The sequence below is a fragment of the Lonchura striata genome, chromosome 2, assembly GCF_046129695.1.
Source record: "Lonchura striata isolate bLonStr1 chromosome 2, bLonStr1.mat, whole genome shotgun sequence".
NCBI classification, from domain to species: domain Eukaryota; kingdom Metazoa; phylum Chordata; class Aves; order Passeriformes; family Estrildidae; genus Lonchura; species Lonchura striata.
The window spans coordinates 63,398,736-63,419,956 of NC_134604.1; the positions used below are offsets into that span (position 1 = coordinate 63,398,736).

General features: G+C 38.9%; 1 protein-coding gene across 2 annotated transcripts in view; it reads left to right on the forward strand.

Moving 5' to 3' along the window:
* The window catches only part of WDFY2 (WD repeat and FYVE domain containing 2), a 57,592-nt gene that overhangs the window by 18,918 nt on the left and 17,453 nt on the right, over window positions 1–21,221 (forward strand). For both annotated transcript variants that reach the window (XR_013339494.1, XM_021526595.3), the window contains exons 2-3: window positions 11,510–11,577; window positions 16,656–16,729. Coding sequence is in view for 1 of the 2 variants with exons in the window: in XM_021526595.3 (XP_021382270.1) it covers window positions 11,510–11,577; window positions 16,656–16,729 (142 nt within the window). In the remaining variant the exon portion in view is untranslated. The remainder of the gene's footprint in view (window positions 1–11,509; window positions 11,578–16,655; window positions 16,730–21,221) is intronic.

Here is a 21,221-nt window from a genome sequence, read left to right on the forward strand (position 1 = left end):
TTGCATTGAAATTATTCTGTAAATATATAAATACTGACACCTTTATTGTAATTACCATGTCCAGTAGCATGACCTAGTAAGTACTTACTACTTTTGAACCTGAGGATGTTATGTTTTGTATTAGCTTGTAATAAGATTTAAAAGTGAGAGGCTGCCAAGCAGAGAAGCACGTCTTTGGAGATGACTTTGTCTCACAACCTCAAATCTATTTCTTCCAAGATAATACTGATATTTCCCATATGAATGGCAGCAGTAAAAATCTGGAGGATGCAAGCTGAGACAGCATCTGGACGGGAATTTCAAAGGACTCTTCTTGTAACCCTCTAAAAAAAAATGCCAGTAAAGGTAGTAATAATATACCAGCAAAGAGGTTTTTATAATATTTTATGCTTTTGCCATGAACCAGAATCTGTTCCTTATAGAAAAGAGGAAGTTACCTGTGGGACAGTGACCAGGTAATTGAACTGAAGTTGCTACAGGCTTTGTTGGTTTGGTCAGTCACCTGAGCAGTAGTGTCCTATCAGGACACAGTTCCACCAGGCATCTTTACAAGACTGCACTGCAATGTGTTGCACCGTTTCACAAATTTGAAGAATGTATTTTTTGTACCTGAGAAGAGACGGTCTTGTGTCTTCCCTACGCTGCTGCAATTGACACGGCTTTCCTGTTGTGTTTTCACAAGGAGGAAGTTTGATGCAAAGGGTCAAGGATTTTCTTTGTATTTGATAGTCTGCCTATTGCCCTCCTTTACAATTTTCTTTCCACCTCTTTTGCCAGAAACATGTGATTCTAGGATTGCCCTTGAGAGCTGTGGCTGACAAATCCTCTATTCCCTTCACTAACAGTCTGGACTAGGTGTCTAACCCAAATTAGCAGATAAGCTGATTGGGTCTGGAGAGATCTGAAGTGCAGGATCTTACTAAGTGGATAGCATTGTATTGTAAAGAAAATCTAATATTGATAAATATATTTCTTTCTCTTTCATCCATAGTCTATAAATTTCTAAATCCTGCTGCAAATAAACACTGATAGGGTATGTACAGGAAGGAGATGCATAAAGAAAAGAAAATAATGATAATGCTCTTATAATTTAGCAGGTTTTTCTGTTTCTGGATTGCTGCATTTAATACAGAAGATGATAGTTCAGACAGGGTATTGTCTCATTAAAGGGATTGGAAAGCAGGTAAGGGGAACAGAACACAAGAGCAGCTTTTCCAAGAGACTGGAAAGATTGATTACCTTAAAGAGGAGGCATGTAAGAAGTTGTATGAGTATGCACAGCAACTAACCAGTGGAGAAGGTAGAGACAACTGAACTTCCAGTCTGGTAGGAGGAGACCAAGAGGATGTTCATTGGCATTTGCTGTTTAAAAATTGAAATCTACTATTTTAAACATGATAGAATAAAATTACTACAGTATGAAGTTGAATGCTGAAGAATGGAAAAGTTGCAACTAGGCCATATGAAAGAAGTAGCTGGATGCAAAGAGGCCCTGCATGTTTGAGGGAGATTTTTTTAAAATAATAAAACCTAAAGTTTAGGATAGAATATTCATCTCACAATACAGGTTTGAAGATGGTTTCTGTTCATCTCTGTTGATTTCCATCTCCCCATGTAACCCCCACAGGAATGCAGAGATTACAGAGATGACTGACTTTTAAGCCCTTGAAATGCCAGATCGCCTTTAAATTACAGAGTCAGAAGTTTGGGTTTTGCTGGGCTTTGCTTGCACCTTACAACACACTGCAGTATACATGATAAGAAGAAATCTGAGAGCCCTTGGTAAAGCACTTCGGGGCTACACTTCCTTTGCAGCTATTGTACAAACCTTTCAGGACAGGGTTTGGTTTGCATAGCTTTGCCCTGCTTTCTTGATCCCTTTTTGCTGGTGCTAGTTCTGTTGACCTTGCTGGTTTCCTTCCCAGAATACTGAACTCCCAGCCAAAGTTGTCCTGCTGGGTCAGAGCAGCAGAGTGGCTTCTTACCTCCTCGAGAAGAGCAAAGCCTGTAGGAGTTGAGGACAGTGAAAATATCTCTGAGTCGGGCTGCCCGGAGGGGAAAACGGCAATGAACAGAAAAGCTAAGGGAACATTTTATCACCCGTGAATCATTGTTCAAGTTCAGCTGGAGGAACTGGAAATGTGATTCCTCTGCAGAAAATCCTTGATGCCTCAAGAAGAGCGTTGGCAGAGGCACCTTGGTGTGGCACAGAGCACACAGATACATTCCAAGTAGATGTGTTTGTTTTCTCTGAAAAAAACAGTGCTGTCATTGTTCAGCAGTACTTAAAAACCAAAAGCCTATCTCTTCTTATAGAGGGTGTTTCAATGAATGATGCAGATGACTTAGGTCTAGAAATTAAAATGCTGAGAGAGGACATCATCCTATATAAATGGAAATGTGGCTTCCTTCCTCTGCCGTAAAGGCATAATTTATTAGATGTTACACTGGATAGTCAACCAAACATTTATATGAGAAAAAAGCTGAGGCCTAAAGGTATGACTTAATTTAGAGCTTGGGATCAAATATAAATCTTTTCCTGTAAATTAATATTTATGTGACTGTAATTTATTAGAAAATGCCATGCTGGTGGTATGTATATTGAAAATTAGTATGTTCAGCTTTCACTTCACAGATCCACTTTTTTATCAATTCAATAATGCATTCATTTTTATGCAAAGTGAAGCATGCCTAACTTAAAAATTATCAATAAGTTGATAGCCAGTAGAAGTTTTGGAGAAAAAAAGTGTTGTGTTTTGCTGGCAGATGTTCCAACCAGGCAGCTAGAAGCAGGACAGTGACCTGGTGGGTTCTAGTCCTTCACCTTTGCTACATGGGCAATTTAGAGGGGTGTAGGAGAGTTTCTTTCTTGCAAATTCTGGATACACTGGGTATTTTTAGCATGGTTCCACTGAGTCACTTATTGCATAGTAGGTCTGTATTTTAATCTAATGAGGATCTTTCTAATAACTTCCATTACTGAAACATTTGAATGTGGGAAGGAGGTGAAAGTAATTGGATTGCAATAATTAAATCATCCAATGCAATTACCTTCAAAAAGTTTTGTGTTTATGCTTTCTGAATGCAAACAGGAATTGATCAGTACAGGCAACTCCAAAACTGCATCTGTTCTGGAAGGGAAATCATTTGGTGGGGTTTGGGTGAAGGAGGTCTGTGGGTGAGAGAGAGATGAAGATCATTTTGTCCCCAAAGATCTGTAAGGAAGACTGGTGCACAGTTTTTAATGAGAGACTTGAAAAAAGTCTCAATGTGATGGAAGACTTGTTTAATTCTTTCTGAAGCTGTAGGCTGATGCTCACTGGGAACTCCAGTCCTACATTTACCTACATTTGCAGAAAAATTTAGCTACCCTACAGCTGGAGTGTGGTGTAGTCACTACACTGCTTCTTATGACACATGATGAGAATTGATTTTGTGGAGCTGCTGAAGACCTGAGGCAGCTTGGCTCTCTGAACTTTGTTCTAGTAACCCCAACGTAATGGAGTATTTTTCTGTGGTTGTGACTTATGGTTCATTTTTTGGGTCTCTACTTAACCAAAGTTTCCAAAGTGGAAACTGATCAAAATGTGGTTTTTGTCCATGCCTGAAGAGCAGAGCTTGTACTGCTCCCAGGCATGTGTATTCAGGTAACTGGAAAAATCACTGAACTGCATTGCTTATTGTCCAGAAAACTGAAAAATGGGTGGAAACTGTTTCACAGCTGAGTCGTAAAGCTGTCATGTCACTATCTCCTTTTTTTTAGATCATAAAAATTCATTTCCCCTGATACTGTCTCAGATGAATCTTTTTTAGTCACTTCCCACAAAATACCTAAAAAACCCTCTATATAAACCAAAACTATGTTAAATAAAATGGTGTCACTTTCTCAGAGGTCTAAGTACAACTGATGAGTATAACACCCTGAGAAACCCATGCAATCCTCTAGCTGCATATAACCTACCAAAACTTTGACATTTTCCCTGTTACGCAATGTGCGTCTGCATTTAGTTACAGCAGCATGAATTAAATGGGGAAACATCTTATTAAGCATGGTTTGACTGCTTAGTATGCTTTGTGTGAAAAAAATCCTGCCTTTCAGTTCATCTGCCTGCTTGCTTGACACTCTGTTTTGTACAATGTTTTTTTTATATCACTGGGTGGAATTGACAGTGCGCTTGAATGTTCAAGTGCTCATGAGACTCCTTCCTTCCTCACAGCTGGTGGCTGAGCTACTGCTCTGAGATCCAGCTGCCTCCACGCGGGTTTTGGTGTGCTGCCTGCACTGTTCACATCCAGGACTCTGTGAAGTCCTTGCTTGATTCACCTCCCTTGCCCTAATCCTGTTTCTCTGGTGCTTCTGAGCTGTGTGTGAGTGGGTTTTTCTGGATTGGTGACAATGGCAGCAGTGTGTTGGATACAACAGCAGGATGTCAAAGGTGCTGGCTGTTGGGAGCTGGCCCACGTTCCTCTCGAAGTCAGATTTTACTGCTTCTATGGCTTTGTTGCAGAGAATAGATACAGAGTAGCTATAGATTATCTATATGCTACAGAGATAGATACAGAGTATCTCTCATAATACAAAATTATTCTCCGTTATTCAAAATTATTAGATACAGGGTATCTTATCATTATTCAAAATGCTTCCATTTTATAGGAAGCCCAATGATGAGTTACAAACCAAGGTTACCATGAGGATACTATATCTTCTCGATATTATATCTTTATGTAATCAGTACTGAGAGAGAACCTCTCTAAAACAGTCCATCCTTCAGAACTCTTTAGTCTTTTCCCCACACATTTTCCTGCTTTACTGAACTTGAGCTCTTGTACTTTATTTCAGAAATTGAACCTGCCCTTTTGTGATATCAAACACCCTAGACCAGATCTACAGTGATTGTAAAATCATAGGGTATCCTGGCTTGGAAGGGACCCACAAGGATCATCAAGTCCAACTCCTGGACCTGCACAGGACACTCCAAGAATTACACAACATGCCCGAGAGCTTTGTCCAAATGCTTTTTGAACTTCAGCAGGCTTGGTGCTGTGACCAATTCCCTGGGGAGCTTGTTGCAGTGAGGAACTTTTTCCTCTGCAATATCCAACCTAAACTTCCCCTCACTCAGCTTCATGTCATTTCCTCAGGTTCTATTGCTGGCCACCTGAGAGAAGAGATCAGTACCTGCCCTTCCACTTCGCTATAGCTGTCCCCCCTCAGTCTCCTCCAGGCTGAACAGGCCAAGTGAGCTCAGCCACTCCTCCTACAGCTTCCCCTCAAGGACCTTCACCATCCTTATTGCCTCCATTGCATGCTCTCTATAGTTTTATATCCTTTTTATGCTGTGGCTGCATAGCTGTACACGGTCTAGTCTCAGAAAAAGTCGAGTTAGTTAATCTTTGACTAGTTCAGCCTAAGTCACACATTTGTTCATCAAAACCAGGGAAAACAAGGTAGCACCTGGAATGTGCCCCAACATTTCAGGGTATATGCAGAGCCCTTCATCATTGTTGTGTGATAGGTTTTGTGGGAATTAGCATGGGTGAGTCTGAGTGGGAGACAGTCATGCACTTCCCAGGGCTTTTGGTTTTGGGTTTGCTGGGGGTGGTATGGAAGTGCTGGGGTTTTGTCTTGACCTTTTTTTTTTTCTGCTTTTTATTTAGGAGGACATAGGATAAGGACTATTATCTAAAGTCCTCTGAGGCTTTGGCACTCTGCTATTATATTTCTATTTGTTTTCCCTGAAACACAAGCTGGCCCAGAAACTAGTTCCAGTTTTGATTTTTGCTTTCATATACTTTCTTTCAAAATTTATTGGAGAGATGGAACTCCTTATCACTGGTTCCAGTACACTGGCAGTGGTTCATGAACTGCCACTAAGCATGAAAGATCCTTTATTCACAGTAGGGTTCCATGTTACTAAGCAGGGGAAGTCAGAATCTCTTCCCATCTCTGCAATAAGTCTCTGGATACGTTGGGGGACTTATAATACTATATAATTCAGTTTATGCAGTTGTTAAATAATTTTTCTTATCCTACTACTAATGGCAGTGTGTTGCTGGTAAAGGTGATAAAGCCATCAGTGGTGTACTTAGACTTCAAAGGCTACTATTGTCACATTTGTTTAATGACATTGGGTAGAGCTTTTGCAGTCACAAATGCAGATATTAGTTTCTATAGAAACATGTCTTTTGAATACTTCTAAATTGTCTGTTATTGGATATTTAGGAATAGGTGCAGTTTCTTTTCAACATTAAAGAAGTCTTCAGTGTATTGATGATAAGAATATGTGCTAATACTCTATTAGGTATGCTTGAAACCTCACAGATTGCACTAATGCTTATATAATATTATCCTAATATCTTTTTTGTTTCTTCTGTTAATGAATAGTTGGAGGAGTGTTTTAAAGGACTTTCCACAATACTTCAGTGTATTCCTTTTCCTTTTTCAAAACTGTTCTGAAACTGTGTTAAATCAGTTCTGTAGTTAGAACAGTGGGCAGTAGGAAATGTTTCTTTTTAACCATGTTGTTTGCACTGTTGACATAACCTCCTTTCCCAAGGAGCTATAATGTGCAAAGGGTCTCTGAATAAGCCTGATGACTTTAGAAAGTGGCAGATTAAAGTTTCTCCACCCCTGTAATTTGTGTTCTCACTACAAAGAAGAATAAAAATATACCATAGTAAAATAAAAACTTAAAAATAATTTCACATTTCATTTGATGCTTAGTGGTTTTGGTCACTCAGCAAAAAAATAGAGAAAATAATCCCGCGGTGTATAGTCCAAGGTACAAACAATAAGGAATACATTAAAATGCCATTTAAAACAATTTCCCAAGAATACCGATGAAATAATGTAGTAAATTTATGTGTTGAGGGTTACCTCTGTTCTGTTATACTCTGATGTATGTCTGGGGCATGAAGGTGGTAATGTTACAGAAGTGCATCTCAGGAAAGAGAAACTTTTAAAAAGACAGAAGTGAGAAAGGAAAAAAAGTGAACAGGAGAGGAAGGATCTGTTATGGGAAATGGATATATTAGATTTCCTCACACAAACTGTGAAACTGGAGGGTTTATGGATATTCTGGAGAAATGGAGTATTATAGGGATCTTGTTTCCTGAGGTAATGGATCTGCCTACCACAGATTTCCCAGTATTGCAACATGCAAACATATACATCAGTATGTCTGTACTGTGTGCAACACCAGTGTTTCATGCAAGGCACAAAGGAGAAGAGACAGGAGCCCTGTTTTGAGTCACTCACATCCAACACTCCAAGCACAGTGAGTTTTCCAGCAGTGAGGTGATTGCTCAGGCCAGAGTAGGGATAGAGCAGAGGATCTTGCATTCAACCTGGCAGCATATTTTCACGAGGCACACTGCAGCCTAGATGCACAAAGTTGGGTTTGTATGAACAAATTGTTTTTATCAGAATGAGATGACAGTGACTGAATAAGTTTCTGTAGATGGTGATGCACAGAGCTCCCATGCTGAGGTGGACATGCTGCTGTTGGCAGGGGCAGCACTTCATGAGTAGTAGGTGCCCAAGTGAAGCCCACCTCCTGCACACCTGCAAAGCATGGCAGTGTGCTTAGACCTGCACGTCCACAGCCATATGGACCTGAGGCACATTCTCTTCATCAAAACAGAGAGAAACAATTTTTCTTTTAAATTCGGCAATTTTCACATCACCTTAATATATGAAGACATGGCCTGTCTTTTGTATGGCAGAATTATTTCTGTATAGCCTGTCTCATTTAAAAATAAATAATCTCTGTTATGAAAAGACTAGAAGAATATCCATCGATTTGACAGCTTCTAAAAATCTTTCCAAGTCAATTTGCTGGCAACAAAATGAAGGGACAACTCATTTCCATGGTGATGCTGACTGAATCACTCTAGAGCAGCTGAAGAATGAATCCTGACCCAGGTGGATGCTGTTTAAGTCCAGTAAGCATGCAAGCAGCAAGTACTCCTTGTGCTGGATATCCATTAAAAAAGCTTATTTTCATTCATGCTTGGGTTTTTTTCTTTGCATTTTTTAGAAGTTCCAAAAGCTCTGTGTTTTGCATGTAGTAGGTAGTATTCTGTAAAGAAGTATACAGAAATGTGTGGAACTTCGGCTGAAAAAGGATGTGCTCTTCCAAGAACATTTGGTTTCTCCCAAACTGAGTAGTTGCTATGGTTTTTTCCTTAGCCCAAATCGACTTTGAGAAAAAGTTGCCTAGAAAAGACTGCTGAACTGAGATTAGTTTTCTGTCTTTCAATAAAATGCTTTTTCTATTTCGGTGATCTTTAAGAGAAGAAAATTCTGAATTGTCAGTTCCTGACAAAAGGAATAATTTTCATGCTTTTACATGACCTTATACATAGATATTGGAAATCCATTATAATGCTTAATATAATTTTTAAATGTTTGTTTTAAAGACTTGCATAGTAATCATTCTTAATTTTAAAATAAATTGTTTACAAGAGCTTTTATTTTCTTTTATTTCAAATAATTTACTGGAGAGATTTATCTAAAGAGTTATGTGAACTGACTTGCTGGTTATATTCCTTTTCAAACAGGCTACAGTTAGATGACATCTTTTCATAGTATTTTTTTTCCTTAGAATGCTTTGTTTCTCATTTAGTTCTCATTTAGTCACATGATATAGTCCTTGAATAGAAATATGTTTGACTACACTAAGAAATGAGCGTACTATGTACCTATAGAAGAGGCCTATATTAGTAAAAGTAGCTTCACTCTTAACACAACCTCCAGCAATATTTTTCTTTGTTTGTTTTAAGCTTTACTAGAAAATATGTTTTGCTTCATTATCATTAATCTAAAAGTCTTAAAATTGATGTAACTGCCAAATTGATTAGTAATTCTGCAGTGGGTACTGTTTAATAAACGATGACAAAACCAACCCAAAGCATTCAAATTATTGCCATGTTTGCACATAAAATTAATTTTTAGTTCCTGCGGCTTTTGAAAGATCTGTTCTTCTACACAGTTCTTTCCTAGCAAGCTGAATTATTTGTAAGATGTTGCAGTGGGTTTATTATTTGCAGGAGCCTCAGAGTGGAGAGGAAAGGCAATGTTGTTGAAGCCTGAGGATTTTGAAACAGCACTCGAATATACAGATTGTGATGGTCAAGAAATGCAGGTCTCTCATAGGTGCATTTCCTCAGGGTAGTCTCATATTCAGGTATTACAGCTCCCTGTGATTCATCCCATTATTTTTTTGTGCACACTCATTCACTGTCACAATGACCTCACTTGTCAAGGACAAACACATTTGTAAGAGCTCATCCATTTGAGAAACAGGATGGTTGATGTGCATCTAGAGCTTCTGGCCAACAACAGCTATGGCCAGCTGTGGGGAGAAATGACAGAAGGATTTGTCTGTCCCTCTCACAATCAAAGATATGTCAGTGTTGTTACTGGCTGGTGAATTGTGCTTTATAAAAAGTTTTGGCGGCTTTGCTTCAGAGCTCCTGCTGTGTTCAACACAAAAAGGCCATTAGACTCAGGACATAATTATAATGAATGTTATATGTTTTGAGTAATTTGTGAGAGCTTTCTGACCTTGGGACTTGTTAACCCAGTGAAGTGTTAGTTTTTAGAGCAACATACCCTATCAAAATGTGTGCTTGAGATATTTCTACAATTATTCTGCTTGTGTAGTGCCAAATATACAAGGTTTCAGAATTATTTGCTGTAAAAGGAGTTTGAATGCAGGGTAAGATGAGCAGAAACCTGATTTTGGACATAAGCAATACAGGAAGACGAAGTGGTACAGCCTTTAGTTTGAAGTTTGAAGGATAGATTACTAGTTCTTGAACTGCTTTATTATGCATGGCATCTCAATAGTTGTGTATGTAATGCCTTAGATCAATTTATATTCTATGATGAAGTATTTCTTGTATTTCTTATATTATGATATTGCTCTGGATATGTACTGACTAAGGAGGACTGCAATCTTCTTTTTTGAATAAAATGAGGTAACAGTAGAAATGGTCATGCAGTCTTTTCCATAAGCTGTACTTCCATGATTCATGTACTAGAAAAAGCCATTCTTGCTTTTCTTTTTCCTTAATAGTATCACGTGCAAGTTATAGAAGCAACAGGTTTTTTAGATCCCTCCTGCATCTGCTGTTGCATAGTAGTTTTGATGGAAAAGATTAAATAGAAGTGGGTGATGGGTCAAAATCCATTGTGCTATGCTAACATGGTGCTGCCTTGGATAGCTCTGGTTTCTAGAGAAGGTTAATACATTCAATGTAAATCAAAAAAGCATGAATACAGTATTATATGGAGTGATTTCTAATTAACATTAGATATAAGGATTAGAGGAACAGTAAGGGAGGTTACAGGTGGCTGTAAGTGAGGTGACAGTGGGTTATGCAGAAATAAGTAAGAGGTTAATGCTGCTTTAACTGTTGACACTGTTACTAGATATGTTTTGATGAAATTAACTGATGAACTGAAGTTAAGAGAGAACATCAATTATAAGGAGGCTTCAGAGACTGGACCAAAAGAAGCAAATGACAATGAGGGGTGAAATAATAAATATTTAATAACCCAGATGGTGCATCAGTCCAGATCCTCTGCTATGGAAACAAGCAACAAATGTCTCAAATCTCTGAAGGGCATGAATTGAGTAACAGGCATCTGACAGGATAATATGATTATGAGAAAGCAAAAGTAATCCTGAGATACATTGGGAATCCTGAGATACATCTCTTCTAGGAGAGAAGAAACTACTGATATGTTAGTGGGGAGCACTGTGTGGTTCTAAGTGCCTCTATTCAAAGACATCAAATCCAAACTGATGAGGCAGAGGAGACTTGCAAGGCTGCTTGTAAGGTTGGTCATCCTCTTCAGAGAAGAATAAGTTTGACTTCTTTGTTCTCAGTGGCTTCTTCTGATATAGCACTCTGCGTACACGGAGGAGAGGGAAAGGTTCTGAGGCTGAGAAGGTCATTTTTGGCACAAATGGACATAATCTTAGTAATAAGCAGCTGAAAATTTCAGAGCTTCCTTCTTTCTCTTAGAGGTTTTCCTGAAGCAGAATAATGAAACAACAGGCAGCAGATGGGCCAAGGCCTACCCTGAGAGCAGAGGGAAGGTTTCTGCAGAGACTGGAAGCACTGGTACCAGAATGCTCTACTGGGCTACCTGTAGTGCCCCAAATTTTCACGTGAATGAACAGTCATGCTCAAGTCCTTGTAAAGCAAAGAACTAAAAGCCATAGAAGTTTCCAAATATTGTTGAGATATGTTCAGCCAAGTTGTTGAATACTGAAAGGAACCAAGCAGTCATCTACCCTCATCACCTTACAGGGCTTAATCTGAGAGTGATGTATCAGGCTGGTGTAGAAATTCACAAATTTACTTTCCCTCTCAGCAAAATAATTTAATTTTGAAGAAAATCTTGTACATTCATCCATGACCACTTTGCTTTCATTCAGTCATGATTATTTGTTTAATTCTTCCTCATGTGTATGTTGTGTTTTTTCTTTTACAGGACAGTTCGTGTCTGGCTGAAGAGAGACAGTGGGCAGTATTGGCCCAGTATATACCATGCAATGCCATGTAAGTATAAGGAGATGTTTAATATCTACTGGGGATTTGCAAAGTATTTTTGATGAAGCTTCACGCTTATGACCGTTTGCATGTTTATATCTCTGTATCAAACGTTATTCTTCAACACTCCTCTTGGTTCCGGTGAAGCTTTACAAAGTTACATGCTAATGCTTCTGAGAGGCATCAGAGTTTACAGCAGGAAAAGGATACAGACATGTTAGCAAGGGATGAGCATTTAATGCAAACACAGGTTTTAAAATGTGGGAACACAAAATGTGGTCTTGCATTCTGCCCTTAATGGAGCCTGTAAAGCTTTGTAAATCTCCAGCATAAATCACTCTGCCCTTCCTACTGTGTGTGCTCAGTCCATTAGAGTGCAATGGCAAATGGTTTTATTTGGTAAGAACTTAATATTCCATGACAGCTAATGTGATAGAGAGAATACCAGACAGGGAAGGCAGCTCTTCCAGTTTAGAAGCAGAATCATTTTACCTCTGCAATTAAATGTGGGAAACCAAATTTCCCTGATGGATCCCTCCATTATGTCTCCTCTCCCAAAGAGAGTGTTCAGGCTTTGAGAAACTGCAGATCAATGTCCATTTTTCCAAGAGAGAGAGTTGAAGAAATGGTAGCCCTTGCTGTTTGCTGTAACCCCTGTGCTAAGTGCAGGAATACAATTTTGTAGGTCATTGGAGGCAGGCATATGCTAATGCTCTTCAGTCAGCTTCAATTAGATGTGCAGGTTTAGCCTGTCTTTGGAAAGCTTGTAAAGCTGACCTTAAATCCAGACTGGGGAGCATGTATCAGGTCTCATGGATGTATTCGTACTGTCTGGAGAAAGGATTATTTTGAGCTAAGATAGGTAGATTTGGAAGAGACATCTGTCTCCATGATAGCTAAAATATTAATAGGTGTAAGTTTTAGTATAAAAACATCAGTTTGAGACTCTAGGGCGGCCATGGTATTTTCCTGATTTAAGAAAACAATTTGGTAGAGAGGCTGACCCCTCATATTCCTTTGTTGATGGAGTAGCTCATGAGAACATGTCAATCCTCAAACGTACTTTCTGCTCAAGATTTTGCCCAAGAAGGTATTGGGAACTATCTAATGGTGTGGTAGTCTCTGGAGCTCTGTCATGATCACTAGCAGTGGCCTGAGTTCTCTTGACCTGTCCTAAGAGGTTTGCTTTCCCCAGCCAAACTGTTATGAAATGGCCTTTCTAGCTATTTGACATTGATACTTCTCTTTTTCCATGTGGTATATTTGCATACATTTTCATTTTTGAATCTCATTAGGTCCTCCTCTGGTCTAAGGAAAGCTGTGTTATTGCCAGTAATAACAGCTTCAGTGAAAATGATGGAATAGATCCAGTTCCACTGAAGAGGGACTTTTTCAAAGCTCCTTCATAAATTTGAACACTTGACAGTGCTCCTTCATTTAGTAGGCTGGTAGGATTTTGAGGCATGTGATACTGAAATTATATTGTGTAATTCAACAATTTCAAGAATCATCAGGTATAATTAACAACTAAAGCAATTTCAGTCAGTCATGCCTTTAAACTTAGAAATCATAGAAAGGGCTCTGAGTCAGAATCTGCACAAGTCTGCACTTGACTGGAAATGATGGTTTTGTCTGTTTCTGTGTTGATCATCTTTTTGATGGTGTTCTGCTTTAGGTTCACACTGGCTTTTGTTGTTTAAAGAACAATGACTACTGAGAGTTTCTTTGTGTAAAAATGTAGTAGGCACAATAGTGCCTTTGTACTGCTTAGCAAGCTGTGAGTGGCAGTCCTACCTATAGATACCCCATTAACATGAGTTGTGACTGACTGTGGTGATGTGTGACACAATCTATTTTATGATTTGATATTGGGTAGCCTTAATAACTGAGTTTGCAGACTAGGTCTTCTGGGAAATGAGAAAGATGAGGAGTTGGGTCGACTCAGTGATGTGCTTTGGTTAAATCCTGCACCCAAACAGGGTCATCAATGCATTCTGGATGTCAAAATCATTCAGTACCTAATGGTAGTGAAAAAAAAGGCCAAGATTATAGATTTCTTCTGTGCTTAGAGGTAGGATTTCTTCTAATTGGGAAAGTTTTATGTCCTTCCTGCGGGTGATTCTATGGTCAAAAAATTCTGGACAACACAATTATCATATTTTTGATCATCATCTCCAGCCCATAAGAAATACAAGAGCTGTAGCTGAAACTTTGCTAATCTATTTTCTTCACACCAGCATTGTCTCAATGGCTGATTAACAACAGAGCTCTGTAAACATGTAACCCTGGTTAGATGTCTACTCTTGATAACGTGTAGCCGTTGTTAGATTTGTCACTTTGGGCACAGGATTAAAAAAACACCTTAGCAGACACAAATTTATGAAGGGCAAAGAAATTGTAGTCAAGAGTCAAGTAAATAAAAATAAACAAAACAACAAAACTAAAACACCAAAAAGACCTAAATGCAACCAAAAAACCCTATTACAGATGTGGAATGGAGTAAAGGATTTATTGTACTGGTGAACAATGGGAGTATCCAGTCTTTGAGGCAGATAATACACTGCTTGTCTTACAATGGTTTTCGTAACTAACACTTTGCTTTGAACAGGAGGGTAAAACAACTGCAATGTAAAACGTGCTCCTTTGGTTCTACACTGTTGTCATGTTTAGGCACTTCTGAGGGAACTCACAGAAATTCCAGGGACAAAGTCTGTATTTCTCTTCTGATTCTGTCAGCCTTTAATAAAGGTGATACACTTTTGAGAACATGAAATGTATAATTGGGATTTTCCTCCATATTTCATTTTCTGAAGGCACAAAATCAGTGTGTATTTGCCCTGTATTTAAGAAAAGACTGCAGCCAGACTTCTGCATCAGGAATATCCTGCTTGTCCTCCATAGAAGTTCAGATCAATCTTTTTCCAGTCTGAAATCCAAATCATAGCTAGGTTCTGAAGTAGTCTTCAGAGTACTGTTATTTTTCCTGGGTATGTTTTCTAAAGAGCCTTAAATATCTCAGAAGCTTCAGGGTTCAGGTTTTTGCTTTATTTTTTATTTTTCTTTCCCCCCCCCCCCCCTCCCCCCTTTTTAATGTGCCTAAGTGCTAAAGTATCTGAGTATTGACTTAATTTTACCAGAGTAACCTGCTGCAGTCTACAAGTGGCACGACTGACTGTATCAGTGTAGCTGGTATGGACATAATTTTAGTGCTGACATAATGATTTTTCTAAGTGCACGTATTACTGAAGAGCTCCCTTGGGAAAATGATTATGGCAAAATAAATACCTTTACACTGCTATGACTGCGTATACACAGGTCTAGAATTTAGAAGGTACTTCTTTTGTCATCGTGTCAAGCTATTGCTTGCATCATTTGCTTCTGAAGTGTTTGGGAAAAGCATACTTTAAATAGTTATTTTACCTTAGACAACTTCTCTGTGAGCTGCTCATTGCCTTCAGAGATACTGGTAGCTCTTTCAATGTACGCACAGTGTCCAGCACTTAAAAGCTGCTGTGTGATATGCCTGTTCTGGCACTAAGTGCCTTTAAACTTATTTGATGTTTATTATGCTTAGAATTGGAGAGTTTCCTGTCCACTTTTTCCCTACAACTCTTATTCTGCTACAGGCACAGAAGCCTCAGTATAATAGTAATGCACCAGCTTTGGAAGGGATGATTCCAGTTTGCCTTTTCTAAGGGAGAGGCACAAGAAGGAGCAATTTTGTCACTGTTACTAGGCCTGGTTTAATTGTTTTCTTTCTATCCATTTCCTTGAACTGAAGCCTTTTCATTGATTCAATTCAGTCAACCCTTCCAGGAAAAAAATAAACTGAGGTGCCTGCCTGGATGTGGATCTGATGGGTTTTCTGTTTATGGTTACCTATCCTTCAGGAAACATTTCAAGAGGGAATCAATACCGAAGGTGGAGCAAGTTTTATTAGACAGTCAACAGTGACTCTTCTTCATGTAGCTTTGCTGCCAATTAAACTATCAAGGAAGATTTGCTAAGCTGTGGGCTGTTTAGTCCTAGGAGAGACATTTCACAAATTGAGAAGATACTGAAATACAGTACTGCAAAAGAGAGGACTCCAAGCTTGTTAGTAACACAAGCATGCAAGCCATCACAGCAGACAGTGGAAACCAAGGGTGGTGGGGGGGAAGCAGAACTAAAAGTGCATCTGACTGTACTCTATATTTATAATAAGAATATGATTTAGAGAGCTTTATAACTCTTACTGTTATCCTAGCTGCAGTTGGGAATTGCTCCTGAAAAATAATTCCTGAAGGTTTCTGTTGGGACAGCAGGATTCCCTGCTGCATGCTGCTGTGTTGGACAGTAAAAGCAGTTCCTGTTTTCTGAATGTGACTTCACAATTTTTCAATTAAACTAAGCACAGCTCCTGAATTCTTGCAAGGAAACCTGGTTTTTATGTGGATACAAATCCTGCCAAATCCTTGAGGGAGCATACTGTGACGATCTTGTGTGCAATTTCAGGATAAATCCTGGTATTTATTAGAGTAATATCAATGTAATTAAGCAATGGCTAGTTTTAGATAAAAACTTTTATTTTGACCATAGTATGTGATCCTGTCATAGTGCTGTCTGGTGGAATTGGAGTAGGGGACAGTTGAACTCAGTCCTTAATATTACTTGATATGTTGATTCCTACTGGGAGATTTTCTTACTGCAGGTATAGGATACAAGCCTCTGACATAATGTAGTGTTTTGTTTTATTGTCAGCAGAGTTCAGGCTAATGTAAAAATCTAAATTATTCAGCTAAGTAATCTCTGACTTATACTGAAATGTCAAGTGCACCATTGCCCTTATATGAAAGGCTTGTTTACAGATAACTAGTAAGAAAAAAAAAATTAAGAAACTGGAGCAAGAAATAGCTATTTTTCCATGTCCTAGTAGGATAGGGGTGAATGAATTGCAAGAACACGTTTACTTTAATGCTTGTCTATTAGTAAGCTCAAAATGCTGCATAGCATCATAAAGCATGTTAGCTAATTTTAGGCTTTCCAGAACTTCAAGAAAATGAGAATCTCAGTTTTGTTAACTTCATCAACATGTTCATTTTTTTCAGCTCCATGTTCATGCATGTCTTTTAACCCGGAAACCAGAAGGCTGTCCATAGGTCTAGACAATGGTACAATCTCAGTAAGTACATCCAAAGATTTCTAGTTGAAATGCTTCCTTTTGGAGAAGTATGTGGGTGATGATTTGGTGACAATATTTTTGTCTAGTGTTTGGGAGACAGACTTTTTAATGATAGTGGAACTAAATCAGTAGTACAGAAAATGTTAGATTATTAAAAATTCTATTCCAGCTGTCACAAAGAGATTGAGTGGGGTTTACTGTATTTATTGAGCAAGTCAACAAACTGTCTTAATTTGCATATATTTTAAAAACACCGAAAAACAGCTGTTGTTTTATTAAATTTAAGTGACTTGTTAATTACATGATACCAAAGTTTTCTGAAAGCAGCAATTAAAAGGAGGAAAAATCATCTTTTTAGAGGCATAAGGTGGATTTCTGCTCCATGTCTATTTGATTTTTCAAACTTCAGAGTTCAGATTTTGTTTTCCTCTCCCTTCAGAGGAGTTGCTTCTAATTGGCAGTGAGGTTGCTGAGAGATTTGGTTCATTAATATCCGAGATAGAGATGTGTGGAAAGGAAGTAGGATATTAAAAGAGGAATGTGTTAGATCTATGATAGAGGGTAGCAGTTTACCTTATTAATTGGATTTTTCTTGTGGGATGATGAATAAAAAGCTCTATCCCTTTGGAAGAGTGAAAGAGTCATGGGTCAGAGGTATTTTTCACATAGGCCTCATCAATAGATTCTTCTTCCAGTTTGAGATCAGTTTACCATCACTTTAGATTTTTCTGCTGTTATCTCTGTCTTATGGGTCTTATAACTGAATGAGTGTTTTCAGAGTGACAGGGCAGCTGTCTGCAGTGAAGCCAGTGTGGTGTTTGGAAAAGGGGATGTGACCCCTGTAGCTGTTGCCTGTAAGCTCCATCAAAGATGTGAATGTTTGAACTCTAAAGCTATTAATGCCTAGTAGCAGAGTTTTGTATGCCTGTAGGAGATTTTTCCTTTTGTATCTAGGAGATGGGACAGATTCTAGAGAATTCTCTGCACCTCTGAAATTCTCTCCTTCCCACTCTGAAATAGCTGAAATTTGCTGGTCCTACTAGGCACTTTTGTTTTCACCAGGCCTTTGAGGAATGTGAAGGCAACTGTAAATAAAGTATTTAAATACTCTGGCATGGTGGGAGATGTGTCCTTCATCTTGGGGGCATTTTGTTTTGAAGAGTCAGAGGATGCTTCAGAGTAAATGGGGTCAAATATTTTCCATTCTGAAGCTAAAAAAGGTAAATGAGATATGCAGGTGATAAACCTACACGTGACTTTGGATATTTATAGGGTTATATTGCCACATCTAAGGCTGATTCTATTTATTGCTAAGCTGGGTTTTTCTTTTCCCAGCCTTCTGGATACAAGTATATAGAAGTGCTTGTCTGTGTGGCTTGATTTAGTCTTCTGTAAGCTGCAAGCACTTGTGTGGTAGGGAAAAAACACTCTCCACAAATTTGTGCAAAGAATGAAATGTTTTCATCTGTACCAAACCTACGACTTACAACTAAGAGTAGCCACAACTGTAATGTGCTGCAAGAAGTGGTGGAGCTGGGAATGGATGAGCAAGGGGAGCCCTGTTTTCAAATCCCAGAAATACTGGGGTGTAGAGAGCACCCCCAGGTACCTGAATGTGGGTTACAACCACTCTCTTGAGGAATGGATAAATTTTCTTTCCTGGGCCCAGCCATGATGATTAGTTTAGCATAGGAATACATAAGTAGGGCACATTGACCACAAAATAAGAGAACTTACTGCAGCAAGGTGACCTTAGTACCCTTATTTTAATTTCCTCAAAGGGAAAGTACAGGCAATTTGCTTGAGCAGCTTGAAATATTTGGGAATTAGTCAGCTGCTCCACATTAGCACTTCTGTAGTGCCCAGCACACTTGTGTATGCTGGGTGCAGGGCCAAACAAAAAACCATCCAACCATACCAATACAACCTTGACAATTATTCTGTATCTTCACTTTGGCTAAAAAGAAAGAATTCCTGCTAAAGGCTGTGAGCTAATAGCCATGAGGGTGATGCGTGATCTTAAATGTTTTGGTTTTTTTTACAGTGCAAGGAAGTGCTTTCAGTTGTAAATGGAGATAAGGAAGTGGGACTGCCTTTTTTTTATTCTATGTGAAATTTTTGTAAGCTGTATGGATTTTTGTTATAAGTGTGGCACCTCAGGAATGCATATTCTGCATTTTGAGAAGGACGGGCAGCACTTTTGGCACAGAAAGAAGTTCCAGCAAAGTCACCTGAGGTGACCTTGTATGGCCACCTATTTTGTGAAACAAAAAGGCAGTAAGTTCTGTTTCTACCGAGAAGAAGAGATTGTTTTTAACCTTTTGTCACTTCTCAGCATGAGAGCTGCACAAACATTTGTACACCATTATCTCGGGTAAAGATTGTCTAGCACCTTGTTTGAAGAGTGGTGGCACCTAATGTAAAAAACCCAAACTTTCTGTGATCTGCTTTTTTACAGTTGGCAAACCTCTTTTTGAGAAGAAATGACATCTTAGGAACTGTTTGAAATCCCTTTTGGAAGCCAGAAGACCTTATCCAGGACATAAATTTCTTGCTCAGAACTGGAAAAAATATACTTTAATGGCTGCAAGGCTCTTAAGATAGCACAAGAAACAGAAGAAGGGTCTTCCCCTTGCAATAAAAAGGAGACTTCCTCTGCCAAGATGAGAATTCTTGCCTCTTTCATCCATATGAGAACTCATTTCCTAGATAAAGTTAAGCATTAGGTTCTGCAGCCAACAAAGGAGAGATTAATTGTCTTTGGATGTACCCATGTTAGTTTTTCTAGAAACTGTTATGAAGTGGCATAAATTTCTTTCTTCATTTTTGGGGAGATTGGAATGAGAGATTTAGTTTTTTAGGTAGCTGAAGATAAATTAAATGTGGATTTTTTTGCTGACCATTCCTAAGTCTGTATGAAGCTATTACATACTTTGAGCAGAGCCATAAGGGACAGCAGGGCACCAGAATAATCCCTTCAGAATTTGTCCTTGGAGATGATACTTATTAAGATAAATTCATCTTCCACCTCATCTGATCATGCAGCTGTCTACAAGTTTGAGCATTTAACAGTATTTTGAATACCTGAGACTGAATCAGGCACTAGCTGTTGATGTACAACCTACCCCTCTGCTGTTGTGGGGAGTTTAGTATTTTTTACCTGAGGAAATGAAATGAAATGATATAATAAATAAAGTGAAAGTGCTGTCATTATTTATAGAGGCTTGTTTTTTTTTCACCAGCAGATATAGATGTAGTGTCTGACAGAAGATTTAAGAATTTTCATTCTCTTCCATTTCTGAAGTAGGTTTTTTTTTTCTCTGGAAGACCTGAGAGTGCAGTCAGTCACTTGTGTTAACAGGATAAAGTCAAGCCTATAAGGAGATACTTAGTGTGTTGTCAAAATGGCATCATCTATCAAAGAGCAGACTGTAAGTTCCCCAGGGTGGGAACTAGCTGTGCATGGGTAACACATAACTAACATTTATAAAGATTATTAACTCAGAAATTGATTCAGTTGCTTAAGGAGAGTTCTCCATTTTGCAGTACATCAGTCAGCATATACCTGAAGCTCTGGGAAAGCATGGATCTTCCTTAGTTCCTGGGCCATGTCACCCAGCCCCATGGCCAAGGACTCTGAATTATTTAAACAAGATGCTGATACTATTTCTAGGATGTTTACAGAAGTCTTTGTCTCCAGAGAAGTTTGTGGTGGGTGTATGTGTTTCAGCGTGAGGGAGGTGTGCTGCACAAAGGAATAGTTGTGAGTCTTTGTGATCAGTGGACAGCTAGATTTTGACAGTCTTCAAGAATTCTCCTCTGTGCTTTGTGAAAACTTTCATGATACCAAATTGCTGTTGCAATAATAAGCTCACCTGAAACAGGAAAGACTGAGCATTAACATTTTAAGTATGACAAAAAAGTAGTAAAGTAGCTCCAAAACCATCTCTGAAGGCTAAAGAGTGATCTTGCCAGAAAAGTTGCTTTTAATCCCTGCAAGGAAGGTGTTTGGTTTTACCATCCTGAGTGCTCTGATGTTCCCAACCCCTCCTGTGCAAAAGGGCTGCACAGGACTCAGAGGTCTTTCTCTGCTCTGTTAACAAGCACTGCCTGAGCTGTGTAGGTGACCCCAGCTTTTCCAGCTCATTAAGAAGAGCCAGAAGCTGCCTAATGAGAACTGGGTGTCAGCAGCTCTGAGAGGAGCAAAACATCTACGTAGGCAAGGATAAAAAACCAGCTTCTGCTGGTACAATGTTAAAGAGATGTAGTCGGTGTTTTTGTAGTGCAGATGACACATTTTATGTGCAATAGGGCATGAATTTCTTGAGCAAGGTGCCCTGTGCTAAAATACCGGTCTAGTGACACAACTAATGCATTTGGCCTGAAGAGGGAGAGGGCAATAAGTGCAATGGAAAAACACAAGAGATTGTAAAGGGGAGCGGGGAAACCTGCAGAGAGATTAGAAAATGCATCACAAATTATCATGTGCTTT